Source organism: Pyxicephalus adspersus, chromosome 5 (genome assembly GCF_032062135.1).
Source record: "Pyxicephalus adspersus chromosome 5, UCB_Pads_2.0, whole genome shotgun sequence".
Taxonomy (NCBI): domain Eukaryota; kingdom Metazoa; phylum Chordata; class Amphibia; order Anura; family Pyxicephalidae; genus Pyxicephalus; species Pyxicephalus adspersus.
In genome coordinates, this window is record NC_092862.1 from 73,753,179 (window position 1) to 73,767,448 (window position 14,270).

General features: G+C 36.5%; 1 protein-coding gene across 1 annotated transcript in view; it reads right to left on the minus strand.

Annotated features, from left to right (window-relative positions):
* The window catches only part of MYO10 (myosin X), a 129,087-nt gene that overhangs the window by 13,344 nt on the left and 101,473 nt on the right, over positions 1 to 14,270 (minus strand). Inside the window, exons 23-28 of the mRNA XM_072411863.1 lie at positions 13,200 to 13,505; positions 12,121 to 12,160; positions 8,978 to 9,871; positions 7,140 to 7,263; positions 4,325 to 4,568; positions 2,683 to 2,778 (exon numbers count right to left, since the gene is read on the minus strand). Of these exons, the coding sequence (XP_072267964.1) occupies positions 2,683 to 2,778; positions 4,325 to 4,568; positions 7,140 to 7,263; positions 8,978 to 9,871; positions 12,121 to 12,160; positions 13,200 to 13,505 (1,704 nt within the window). The remainder of the gene's footprint in view (positions 1 to 2,682; positions 2,779 to 4,324; positions 4,569 to 7,139; positions 7,264 to 8,977; positions 9,872 to 12,120; positions 12,161 to 13,199; positions 13,506 to 14,270) is intronic.

Consider the following 14,270-nt stretch of genomic DNA (forward strand, 5'->3'; position numbering starts at 1 on the left):
ACTGTTCTCTTTGTTTACTAGAAACATACCCACAATCTCATCCAGTGTTTTGGAAAAGTTAGACATGGGTCACAAAATAGACTTAACACAACAAGCAACACTGCGTGTTGACCTGTATTTCAGTAATGCATTAATAAAACAACCACTCCCTAGGTAAAAGGCACCTTTCAGTACACTTTCTATAGGTTTACTTCTTTTTAACATTTATCATACCACAACGATTGTGGACCAGCTACAAAACGGTGTTTAAACGAATGGGCAAATTTGGGAAAAGGCAAATGTTTATTATAGACTCTGATATTTGTGAAAAACAAGAAACCACTTAATATAAAATGATTCATAGAGCCATTTTAATATAAAAAAGCAAATATCCTGGCTTACAGCAGATTCCACAAGATGCCTACTATTACTATGTTAGCCAGAAACTCTCCATTTTGTGCTCTTCGTATACCAACGTCCCTTTTTTACCAGAGGCCAATGGTTCTCAGGGCCGATATGGAGCGAGAATCTGGAGTGTGTACAGCGTGGGTCGTTCATCGTCTGAACGATTGTCCTGGCGGATCCACGGACGATGAACAATCGTAATGTAAGGGAAGAGGGAGCGCGTGCAGCAGGGTGCTGCTCCGTCGCTCTCCCCCCCTCCCCTCTGCATACAGCAGAACAGAGCTGTATGTACAGCACTCAATTATGCATCGTGCAGTGCATAGTTGTTGGAAAGGATCGTGAAAGATCCTTTCCAACGACTATAATTGGAAGTGTGTATTTGGTTTAACTGCAGGGATGAGTCCCAGCAGGAGTTTCACTGACCAGATTAGAAAGCACTGCCAGCAAAAGGAATCTCAAGTGTAATGCTATTTTAATAAAGGCACACAAAACAGGTTTTCATGCTTAATAAAGGCAATGGGATGCATCTTGTGGTATTTGGTGTAAATAAGTATACATTGTTAATAGAAATCTTTGGCTAATTTCTGCTCTGAAGTTGAACTAATTATTCATATTTTTAGATTATAACTGTTTTGACAAACACTTGTTAATCATCAGTCAATCATAGTTTTTGTTCTAGAATACAAGTGCCTATTTATTTAGCAATGGCAGCCTCCCTGGTTCTTTGAGTACAAGTTTCCTTTAATGTTGCTATTGTTCCAACTGGACTTTTACTTAACCACCTGAGCGTTACACTGATGTCTAGATTTCTGTACCAAAAGCATTACAGGTTTTCATGAATTTTTTTTTTTTAAATTGTAGACCTCTAACTTACAGAAATATGTCTGAATAGGGGTCTAGTAGATATAATGAATATAAAAAATGTTTGAAACACAATCATGTAAAAAAAAAAAATTACTTTTAATAAAATTAAAGGAAAAACACAAAAATCACTGAAAATGCGATAATTCGGTATACTGTATAGTAATATATTTTTCGAAATCACCTCCCTAGTGTCCGTCACATACCAATAGACAAAACCACATAAATATATTTTCTATTATTTTGGATTGGATTGGATACAGGACTTTGTATTCAATCCAATACAAAATGAGAACAAAATTCAAACTCTCATTATGTATTGGATTGAATACAAACTCCTGTATCCAATCCAATTCAAAAAACATACTTTGTATTTATTTTTAATTATTTTGTATTGGATTGGATACAGGACTTTGTATTCAATCCAATACAAAATGAATGAATGAGTTTGAATTTGAATTTCCCGCACACGAGCCAACGCCATCACGCATGCACAAGAAGCCGGTCGGCTTTTTTTTTCTCCGCCGGCCGGCTTGTGTTAGAAGCACCCGACGCTGGACAGAGAACGATGTGGGGCGATCAGCGGGACCAGGTAAGAAGCCGGCCGGCATCTTACCGGTCCCGCTGGTATAGGAGACGGCACCCGACGCTGGAGAGGGAGATCGACGCTGGAGGATGACGCTGGAACACGGACCCGACGCTGGATGAGCACAGCGGGACCAGGTAAGTGAGATTTTAATATAGACGAAAAAGTACGGGGTTATCGATAGTTGCAAATATTTTTTGCACGGTAAAGTACGGGGTTAGCGGTTGGGAGGTTAAACACCAACAGATGGTGCTGCTGTCATAACAGTTTAAGAAAGCATACAAAAATTACATTCACTGAGAATTATGAGAAAAAAAACAAACATATAGCAAATGTTACCAGACTTTATGACTGTCTCTAATGAGATTTTCTCTTTTACTGGTAACCCTAATATTATAAACTACATAAATATGTAACTACAGACCTAATCTCATCTCTATGATATAGAGGAGATACATATTCTGTGGGGCAACGATAGATGATGATATGTTTTGAACAACCTCACCCCATATTTCTATTTTGTGATTAATGGTACATTACAAGGGGGTCATTTATTTAATTAGACACCAATTATGTGCTGTAACCTTACTGACAAATCAGCTTTCAGCACGTTTGTGTAGTCATACAATAAAAGAAGGTCCTTATTGCAGGAAGGGACAGGTGATGGCCATGCCGGATATTAAGTTATGTCATCCAGGAAACTGGGACAAGTGAGTGTTGTGGGGTTTAGTTCGGTTTGATTTAGAAAAACGGTTGTCATAGTGGTGACCAAGGAAAATAGGTGCTTAGTACTTTGCACTTTGCTTAATTCAATTAGCTAATTATACTTGTCTCAGATTGCATTTTCGTACCTTGCATCTTCTGGTGACTCTGCAATTAAATGGTATGTCCGATTTTCCATTACAATATCAATACCATTTTCCTTGCCTGTGTTGTCAATGATCTCCCTTAAATAAACAGAAAACTATCTTTGTAACAACAAATAACAATAGATCGCATTTCCACAAATTTCATATATAAGTTAAAAAATAACAAACTAAATAAATGGGTAAATACCTTGATTACCATATTGCATTATTAATAGGGATGGGAAGGGGAGGGGGCATCAACAGCAGTGTCACCACAGAATTTGAAAACTCCAGCCACCAGCAACACATTTTTGTATTCACATGAATCACATACAGTTTATCCCAGGTAAACAGTAAAGCTGCAAGTAGTACAGATTGGCAATTTTTTATCTTGCCCTGTGTGTTATGCACGGGCATTTATTTATCTATTTTTATGTATTTTTGTGTGTCACACGATTTCTGTGTGTAGTTTTGTTTTGTGGTTGTAACTGGTTTTGATGGAGGGTGCAAGTTTATTTATGGGCTCGGCCCTGACATCAGGGGAGCTCACTGGTGTTATCGTCGTGGCTCTACATTAGTGGGAATCTCTCTTTGTGAGAACTTCAAGCCCAAGTACCTGAGAAGGTTTATGCCAAGCCCACAGAGAATGGGACCCGCTTGGTTACAGCTAAATTGGCATAGTATTGTCAATCTGGCTTCAGCCAGCTTAGAACCTTGCCCCCCTAAGGAGCATTATGCCCCGGAAGGTCAGAAAGGAAGTGTCCCTTCTTCTTTAGAGGAGGGACCATAAAACACCCCCAGTACACGTTTTTTGTGTGGTGTTCATACATCTTCACTTTTTTGCTGAGCACTAGGGTTTTTGTTTTCAGGATCACGCTCTTCCCGTATTCAATTAAAAAAAAACAAACAAAAAAAAAAAAACAGTTAAGCTGCTGTACCTTAGGGGTTTTTATAATGAGAACAATGTACCTTCCTTCCTTTACCAATCGCAGAGCATGTTGTATTTTTTAAATATGCTGCAACCGACCAATGAGAGAAGTGGGGGGGGGGGGGGGGTAGAAAAACAGGGCTCATTCTGTGAATTAGATCAGCTGCTCTTACTGTCAGGGTAAAAACCATTTCTTCATATGCACAGTAACAGGGACAGTGGAGGTAATCTTTCATTTTGATACTATAACAAAATGTGTTGCTGGTGGTCTTTTTAAGTTGTTTTTTTTTTTTATCCATGTGGCTGCACTCCCATGCTGACATCATCTATCTCTGGCCCCTGTCCCTGTCGGTAGTGCTGGGAGCGATGGTAATGGTGGCAAAGCTGATTATCAGAGATCCAGGTTGTCTCCTATGTGGCATCCAATGGAAATGCCTGCTCTACTGAATATAGTAGGCAATACAAATTGTAGCCATCTCTTATGTTGTCATATAAAAAGTATTTGTGCTATGCATCACATCCAATTTTTCTAGTAAACATATATTACAGGACAAAAACAGTCAATACCAAACATATGGAAGTGTGTAATATTTGCAAACTAATGTGTGATGCCTTGGGAATGGTTAATGAAAGTTCAAAGTTTAAATATAAATTTGAGTTTTTAAATCTAAAATATCAATGGTACATCAATACCAAATCTGACACAAAAGAACTTACCTAGCTCCCCGTAGTTCTATGGTCCCCTTCAGTTTTTCCTCGCTATCACTTTCAAAGTACATTAGCTTGGACTGGCGGAGAACGAACCAGCGTTTCTTCCAGTTCCTTCTAGAAAGGGTTGATGACCCTCCACCCTTTTTATGAAGCCATCCCTGCTTCAGGGCTTCCTGCTTAGACCTGAACCACAAGAATGTCTCATCTTTTAAAACACACCAGCGCTTCTTCCATGTGTTCATCATCCCACCTGCCAGAATCAAAGTAAAAATATGGATTATTGCATGCACTGGCCCATGAAGAAAACAAACATATATAAAAATGTGTATTTTAGAATTAGGTATTTTTTATATCTACTCTATTAGGTAGTTACTATTAGGTAGTAAGAATTTATTTAAAGCAACTAAAATTCCAATAAACTGTTTTTTCTGTTCCAATCCTTGGGACTAACTAGTTGATTACAATCACTTAGAACATTTTTTCTGAAGTTTTTTTAGAGACCAGAAGTAATGCACATTTGTCTCTTTGAAAGGTAGCTGTACTCCTACTTATCTAGATTTATGTTAAGAAATATGAAAAAAACCACTGTTAGCTGGATTTGAGGCTTGATTTTAACATAAATTAATCTAGAGTCTGATTGTCAGCACTTAATATAACAATGTTTATCTTTAATATAGATGTTTAAGCTGCAAATATTTGTGTTAAAACAAACCCATATCTTTCTGATATATCACTTGTGAAAGAATACAAATTTGTGTTAAAATTAATTGGAACAAAGTTCAACAAAATATCTAACTTTCTATACATTTTTATGAGCAGTGCTATAGGCGGGAATTTGATAAATATTTCAACTCACTAGATATAAGGTAAATACCTAGGTAATACTTAATACATGCTGTTCAAATATGAAGAAACCCTTTTCCATCTGTTCTCAACTGCCAAATGGGTGGGGAAGTGCTGAAGAGAAAGTATTAGAATCAAATCAGGCTACCCTAGTGAGCCTGATGCTTTGCCCTGTATATGTCAAGTACAAGTTCTCCTTAGGTCCTAATAAGTCCAGCCAGCCAAACAGATTTAGATGAATACTTATAATCCTGTCTCTCTGTAAACTATACACATTAAGCATGGAAAATGACTTTATGGAGACTGCTAAGAAAACAAGTTTGACCACTTCAGTTTGTCCTTAGGCTAAAAACAGCTACCCCTGTTACAATGATGTCAGTGACAGTGCACTGTATTTGCTTTCCTAATTCTATATCTACAATACAATGTTGCAATTATTTACTAATACATTTGTTTTCTGTGTTGTATGTCTGTATCTAGTGATTTGTTTTTGTCTGAAAAGGTGACCTGTATGGGTTACTTAAGTGGTTTGTAATCTAAATTGTCCAGGTTGCCAGTATCGTTTGACAAAAAGAAAAAAGAATAATGTACCAGCACATTTAAAAAAATGCAAATTTCATGTCAGTGAGACTTGATGATGAAAGCCTTGTTTGATGTTCCAGACATTTGTAAAGTAAGTATTTAATGAATATAACATTAAGAAATTATCAAAATACAGACAAAATACAAACAGAGCCTACAAAAAGAAAACCTGTATTCATTTTTCCTCCTTGTCAAGGAAAGAGCTGAATGGGTAGTACATGCCGGCTGTGCCATAATTAGTAGTTGTCAATAGATGTGCTGCTACTATTAGATAATAAGTACAAAAATTCGAGGTGTCCCTATCCTATCTCTATTTTGAGATAGCTTAAGGGTGGAAGGTCATTCAGAAAGATTTCTACTCAAGAGCCTTCCTTGATCTACCAATCTATCTGCAATTTATTTTAATTTGATTTAAATCACACGCTTCTCCCTCTCCAGATGTCAGCTATAAACACACAATAGGCATGACCTGTAACAATCAGAAGTACCGCTCAGTATGACCTCTTTGTTTCTTGTTATGCACAAGTGTCTGAACGTGTGCCCTATAAGCAGTGGGTTTCTTTAACATAGCGTGACACGTGTGCTCCCCCCTTTACTTCTTACCCATATACATCACAGACAAAAGAAAGCAAGACAAGAGCCTGAATATATTTACTTTAGTAGATGTCACAATGAAGGAACAACTAATAATAGATATGGATTCATAAAAAAACAAATAAGTGTTAAAATTTGGGTATTGTTTAGGAAAACCAAATGCAGTGGACATGAGGAGGAGAATGATTTGATTTTTACACAAACAGTCTGCTAATATTTTACTTCAGAGTATCTGGTGTCACAAAAGATCCAGAACACTTTTTAAAGAATCTTCCGTCAACTAAATTTTACATGTGCATCCCTATCTTAAACCTAAAATAAAATTCTTTGAACATCAATATTTTTAGTTATAGACTGGAGAGGATACACTTTCATTGGTGAAGCATGGTGATCCAGCAAACCCTAAGCTGTGTCTTTCATTGAACTCACTATGTCTAGTAGTCACCGATGTTACAGTTCTTTGTACTGAAACTGGATCTCTCCTTTTTTATATATACAATTCATTTTCTGTTTCATAGCTTTGTTCTGCACTGAAATTGATATGAGAAAGTTGTAACCTGCTTTGAAACATAAGTACCCCACTAAAGGTATGTTCAGTTCATTTATGAAAATGGTAAACTCCCTTGAGTAATGAGTACAACCACAAGGCAAATATCAAGAAGGAGAACAAAAGAAACCAATAATTTCAATAAATCTCTATGTCTATGGGTGTCAGATATGGAATAAACAAAATTTGGTTGAGGTTTAAACCTAAATAAGTCTCATCAAAGTTCATCAATACTTTACTAAATGAGTGACCTACCTTTCATGTATAGAAAACTGTGGAAATAAGGCAGTGTAACACAACTGTAGACAGAATCTCGTCTATAAGAAAGCTCATCATCTGTGTCAAATCTTGAATCAAAGTCTTCTTCACTGTCTTCAAACTGGAAAGCAAACGTGAGTGGTAAGAAAGTCATCTATTCTTGTTCTCTTTACCTCCCTTCAATATGAATAATATAGTTATTACCTTTTATTGTGGTACGTGTAACATGAGGATGAATGTGTAAATATGCATTTATATGATTCTGGGCGCCTCTGCTCATTGCTACTATCTATGGGCTCCTTACTCCTACACTTCTAGAATATGAATATGGACCACTTTTATTCAAAACATTTGAAATATTTTTAAAAACATACATGAGTAAATCTGTAGAAGATGTAAGAACTATAGTTGTATTCACCAAAATCTGCATAAACCACATGAGGAATTTACAGACACACCATAAAACAATAGTATTACGTTTGCATTTAACAGTTTAACTCTTCAGTGATTTTGTTACTGAATAAATCCAGGGATTTGTACACTAACCATTCGGAGCATGGTGATTAACAGCTACAAAAATGCTCTCTCTCTGCATGGAACAACTATGTCAGTTGCTTAAAATGACTCCTTGCAATAAGAGAGGTGTTATACCCACCTCTCCAGTGGTTTATGTCTTATCCTCTTTATCTTTTAATACGGTTTTGAATTAGTATGACCAATGTTCCAAAATTTTTAGATTATTAAATCATTCAGCTAATTGACTAATTGGGGTCTGTAGATGAATGTTTTCTCCAAAGATTCACCCAACTTTTACCCAATATTTACAATTTGTTTTACACTGTTATTTATAAGAATTGTATGGATCATGAATAATTAAATTCAATGTGAAAAATGTGTAAATGAGAGACAAACGTTGAGTGAATCATTGGTGAAAACATTTATAAATAGATCTTATTAAATGACACACTATTTACCAGTATGCACTGATAAGGTTAGCTATAGAAAACTGCTCTCTTCTACATGTATAAAAAAAAGCACTAACCATACATTCGTTACTTCTAAGTAAAAAAGCGGCCCAATTTCTAGTATGCAGAAATTGTTGTGGTTTGTAGTTAACTATATCTTTAGGTTTTCTAGTAATCTTTGTTTGCACAGTGTGGGGCTAGAATAAACATAATCAGAACTCAGGTTTTGTAAATTTTTACATGTTTCCAGTAAAAAAAAAAAGAAGACAAACAGAAGACTGTGGAAACTATATCTGTACTTTCCACTAAAAACATGTAAAGTTTGCTTTGTAAAGAGGTTTGTATAAGACTTGAAAGATATAAGTAGCAAAGGTGACACTGGAGGCTGCATTTCTGTATCCCACTACCATAATTAGGGATTAGCTTGTAGTATTTAAACCCAACTTGTTTTAAAATGTCAAATTAAATCAGACTTGTTCAAATATGTAAGATTTTTCCCCACTTACTCAAGCAGCTTTCCCAGATGTAACTAGATCTCAGGAGGATACCTGAATGAATCAAAACCCTTCAACAATATAACACATGTCTATTTGATTGTGACTAACTACTTGTAGCTGCACCATAAGCTATATAAATGAAAACCTGCACAGACATCATTCAGTTCACTTTCTGTACGTAGCATGCATGCTGTACCAGGTAAAGGGTTAACTGGGTACTTTCTGGAAAAAATGTAAAATGCCCTATGTAAAATATTTCCATGTGGTTTGTAAAAATAAACCTAAAGTATATTCATTTTCCATAAGGCTTTCATATATATTAACATATTTACCAAAACTGTAAAAACAAAAAAAGAATCCTAATACAACTTACGGAAGACTGGGCTCCTTCTGAACTGAATCTGTAAGCAGATGAGCTGTTGTATGTCCCTATTGAACACTGATAATCAGGAGACCACTGACTACTGTGTGAGTTAGAAAATGTTACACTGCTTCCTGAGGTGATGGCCCCATCTTGATAATCATCATGATCATAGTCATAATCCCCATCTTGGATAATAAGGTTTTCAAGACCTTTTGGTTCATTGCGTGCCTTTTCTGGAAAACAGTAGGCAGGCTCTCCTCCAGTTGTTTTCTTGAATGTTTTTGACTCTTGTCCTTTGGGAACTAATGTGTTATTTGGCACAGCTGAATGTTCTGGTCCAACTGTGTAATTCATATAAGGATCTTCTTCAGATGAATCATCACTGGTCCTAATTCCACTTGTTCTTTGGTCTGAGTGCCCATGTTCACTAGGGTTAGGTGAATCTTTAAATGCATCATCATCAGCAACAAACCCTTCATCTACCTCTTCCTCAGGGTATGGCTGACTGAAGTTAAAGTTTGGTTTCTCACAGCTAGCAATGCCACTGAGGTCACCTGGAACCACATCACTAACAGAGAGAGACATTTCAATGTTTTTAACACATTCATCAATCTCATCAAAATTAAGAGACTCGAGAAACTCCTGAGCTGCTCTACATGCTTCTTCTTCTAAGCGTTTTAACTCCTGGTCACGGAGCTCCTGAAGCCTTTGTAAAGATGCCTCTGTTAAAGACAGTTCTTGCTTTTCCTTCATACGCTGTAAGTCATCAATTTCTTTTTCAAGTCTAAGAATTTCTTCCACCTGCTTGTTTTCTTTTTGTTTCTCTAAATCAGATTTCTTTCCAGTCTCTGTATGGGCCTCCAACATGGCAGCAAGCTCCTGATGTCTTCTAGTTTCCTCAGCCTACAATCACAAGCAATAAAAATGTATTAGACCCCTTTCACAAAACTTTTTAAATGCTACAATTGAATTTTGTACTAATTGCAGTACAATTGTCACAATCCTCAGATTCCACTAATACAAACATTCATTAGCTAACATTGGTTAGCTTTGTGAGCAGAAAAGCCTATATCATATAAATCCCAATTTAGGGTACACTATAGGCTGACATATTTGGATGAGGATTTTAAAAGCAGCAAGGTAAGTGATATATTTACATAAGTGATATATTAGTGATATAATAACAGACAATTTCCTGAGGTTTTACAGCTAAACAACTATAAACAAGATATTTAGCATGGTTTTTATAGCAGGTCGGGCAGAAAAAAAAAAAACTTGTGTCTTTATAAATTACATGTACAACAAGATATGGATATCCTATAGTGGTCTACATCATACAGTTTCAGGAAGGGATAGGGTCCAGGAGGCATTTAAATTCTGGAGTATTTCTGTAGTACACCCAACTGCCGTGCATACACTGTTAAATTTGTCAGAGGTACCACACACACTTGCCTAATCTTCCATTATTATAATACATTTTTTGCAACCAAAGACCTAATGTCAGTGGTGAGGTAGATTTCCAGCAAGTTGGAATGCCCAACTTGCAGCGATGATAAGGTGTCTAAGAATGGAGCCCTTATTCACTCATTCATTTACTGACAAGGTATTATGGTGAAGCAAAAAAACCCATGGTCTGCAGGTAAGTGGTGTGTGGTGAGTCTTTCCATGAGAGATCTCACTTGGTCCCAGAAGGGGTGAATCAGGGGCAAGACCAGAATATATGCAGCATAAAAAAACCTGTACCAGTGAGCCAGTATTTTGTATCCCATTTCTTGGAAATGGGCTACTTATTGACAAATTATGAATCAAGGTATAGGATCTTTGCTTTTTGTTCTGCGTCTGAAGAGTATCCCAGCTCCCTCCCCCATGTCTGGAAGAAGAAGGGGGAATAATCCCCAGAAGATGCATTTGGTACAGCGTACAGAAACGACAGTAAGTTGGGTGGAGCCATGACCATCACAGATCGGTTCAAAAGTTGTCCTATGGTGACTACAGACCGTCCCTGTGGGGAGTTTATAAGATGAGGAGTTGTCAATTAAGGTTTCTCAAGTGACCCTGAATACAAATATACACTTCAGAAAAATCAGTCAGTATCTTCAGATTTCATGAGACATTTGACCTAGTTTTTATATCAACTGCACTGGTAATTAGTTTTGGATGGATTGGGGCATGCCTATGGCTTTTTATTTCACCTTATGGGGAAATGCCACCATTATTTTCTGTACCTGTGGCAGGAAGCAAAAAAAAAGTTCAAACAGCAAATGACACCTGATGAAGGATATGGTTTTTCCATACTGTACTCAAAATAATGATTGGGCTACAACTATACTTTATGCTTTCCAGTGTAATAATATGCATAAGGCCTAAGAAACTTGTTATATTAGGTTTTGGCTGGGTGTTACTGCCCTGCCAAATAAACATTTTCCCATTGATATCCTCTCTGCAAATACCTGTTGATCTGTATCTTTCTTTCCTGATCTGTATATGTGTTCCAAGTTGTATACTTCCAAAAGTACTGAAACTTGGATCAGCATAGTAGCCATGCCACTAGGATTTTTAGGAGGAAAACAGCAAGAGTAGCCCTTTTCCTATGGCAGATTTACTTTATAATCTGAAAAATATGAATAACAGGCTCCCTGAATGATTAACACAAATAATGTGATGACTGAATCAAAAAACCTATTTATTTAGCCTCAAAATGCATGTAGTTCAAATAAATCAAATTTGAAAGCAGAACTAAACCTAAAAAATATAATTTTCAAGCAGGCAGGTTCTTTATTGCAGAAGATCCCTTCTGCAAAAAAAAAACAAAAAAGCAAACTTACTTGCCTGTTCACACTCTATGTGTTCGCACAACTTAGTATATGATCCTGGCATAGCTGGCTGCCCAGAACAAATAAATTCATGTGCACATGAGCAGAAAAAACATAATTCATACCTGACCAATGAAGATGGATAGAATTACGAACCCCAAATTGGACTGGGAAGGAAGAAAAGGTAAGTTTACTTTTCAAAAAATTACGAACAGGCTGGTGGGTTTATTTTACTGCAAAGGAGACATTGTCTGTCCTTTCTGCAATAAAGAAAATGCCTGTCCGCAGTTTTTTATTTTTTAAGTCTACTTCGGCTTTAGAGAATGAGGACTCACTTACCTGCTTGGCTTGTAGTTCTGCCTCTTGTCTTTGTCTTTCACTGCAGAAACAGGTAATAAACATACGTAAGTTACTGCCCTGTTTTCACATATACAGCTAAGAGCATTTAGCTGATAACTAACATTTTCTCACTAAATACCTGATGCCCAAAACTGCTAAAAATGTAGTAGTAAGCCTGCTGCTATCAGTACACGAGGTAGTACTAATTTAAAGTAACAATATAAAGCTGTAAAAACACCTGAGTACTTAACAAACAAACCTTTGGTCAGCCCAGCAGTTTGGACAGTCACAACTCAATGCTGATGCTACTCCTTATGCCTAGTGCCTTTTTTGTCAAATGCTTTAAATAGGATTTTTGAAATATCAGAAAAGACACTGTAAAAGTGCTAAAAGTTTTTCCTTGCTAAATGAAGAATGCCATGTTTTCCTTGCTAAGCAGCCTGAAGCTTGCATAATGTCAGTGAAGACAAGGCCTTACACCTCTGGGTTTGTTACTAATTTATAGCGATAGAGGCATCTGCTCTGGACTCATCTCACTTCCAGTTTATTGTTCTGAATTCCTCTTATATAATATATTACCAACACATTTTCCACCTACAGGGACATAAGATTCTATCTATCAATGTTTTTGCCCAAGGTTCATAAGATATGATTCAAATGGAAAAATGTTTGAATCTTCGGTGAAAGCATTAATAAACAGATCCCCTGGATAAAAAATAACTTTTGCTGTGTCATCCTTTTAAAAACAAACATATATCAAAAACTGAACACTAAATGTGCCTTTACATAAAGTCACAGTATATTTTTTATGATGTAAAATGCACTAGCTAAATACAACAGCCTGGTGCAACAAGCTTGTTTTTTCTTTTAACAAATGAACCAAATTAAATGATAGATTTGGTCTGTGTTGAGTTAAACTTTTTTTTTAAATAATCTGTATAGAGCATGCAACACTGTTTAAAACAACAACGGCCAAACGTGATATATACCAGATACAGCTATGTTTCAGCAAATATAAGATAAAGCCCTCCTTATGCAGAAGCATTGAATATAGTTCCTAGTTATGCAAATAAACATACCGTTCTTCTTCTGCCTCTTTCTTTAGATTTTCTTCTTCCTGTCTTTTTCTTTCTTCCTCTTTCTTAAGCCTTTCTTCCTCCTCTTTCCTCCTCTTTTCTTCTTCCTCTCTCCTTTTCTTTTCTTCTTCTTCTTTCCGTTTCTGTTCCCGGAGCTGCTTGTACAAACGCCGGGCTAGCTGCCCACGCAGCTGCTTCTGGAAGGTCAGGGCAGCTTTTTTGAGACGTAAAAACTTTGTCCTCCAAAGGAAAGCCCGATAGTTCTTCTGTATGACCACGATGCAGTGGAGAACCTTTCTGTACTGCTTCCTGAATAAATAAACAACAAGCTTGTTTCACACACCAGAATCAATAAAACATAATCCATTCTATTTATGATACTCATTTACAGCAGTTGTCACTTGCAAAGGAACAACTGATATATAAATTACACCCACTATAAAAGCCATGTACAGACCTACACAGAAGTGCAGCTAAATCCTGGCTAAGCTAATATTAAACACAGCACTATCTTTCTTTGCCATGGCACAACAGTGTCTTGTAAGAGAAAGAATAGGCTCTGATATATGCCATGCTTACAGAAAAAGTAATTACACACAGCAGGATGCCTTTCTGGGTGACACATTCTCTTATACATACAGCCAGGGCTCATATGCACATGAAAAGAGATTACCTCATTATGCAAACAGCTATTGAACTGTCTACCATTGACTTTTTGCAGACATACAAAGGTAAACAGATGCCTGATAGTGGTCAAGATTTAATACATAATGTATGATACTTTGTAATCTGAGATTACAAAAACCTATAAAGTAGGCATCATTAAACATTTGTTATTTTATATTCGAAGCTCAAACTTGACAGATGCGAGGATATAGGGGATATTCATTTTGAAGGGTCCCTGCTGGCTTGATTAATGCAAACAAAATTAATCTGTTGAAACTCATAGCAACATAGCTTTGGTTTTCAGAAATGCTCTACTGTTACTTTAAGGGTTATTTACTAAAGTGAAGTACTTAGATGTTCTCTGCTTTAAATATCCACTTATGTGCAAGAGTTTTCTTGTAACATACC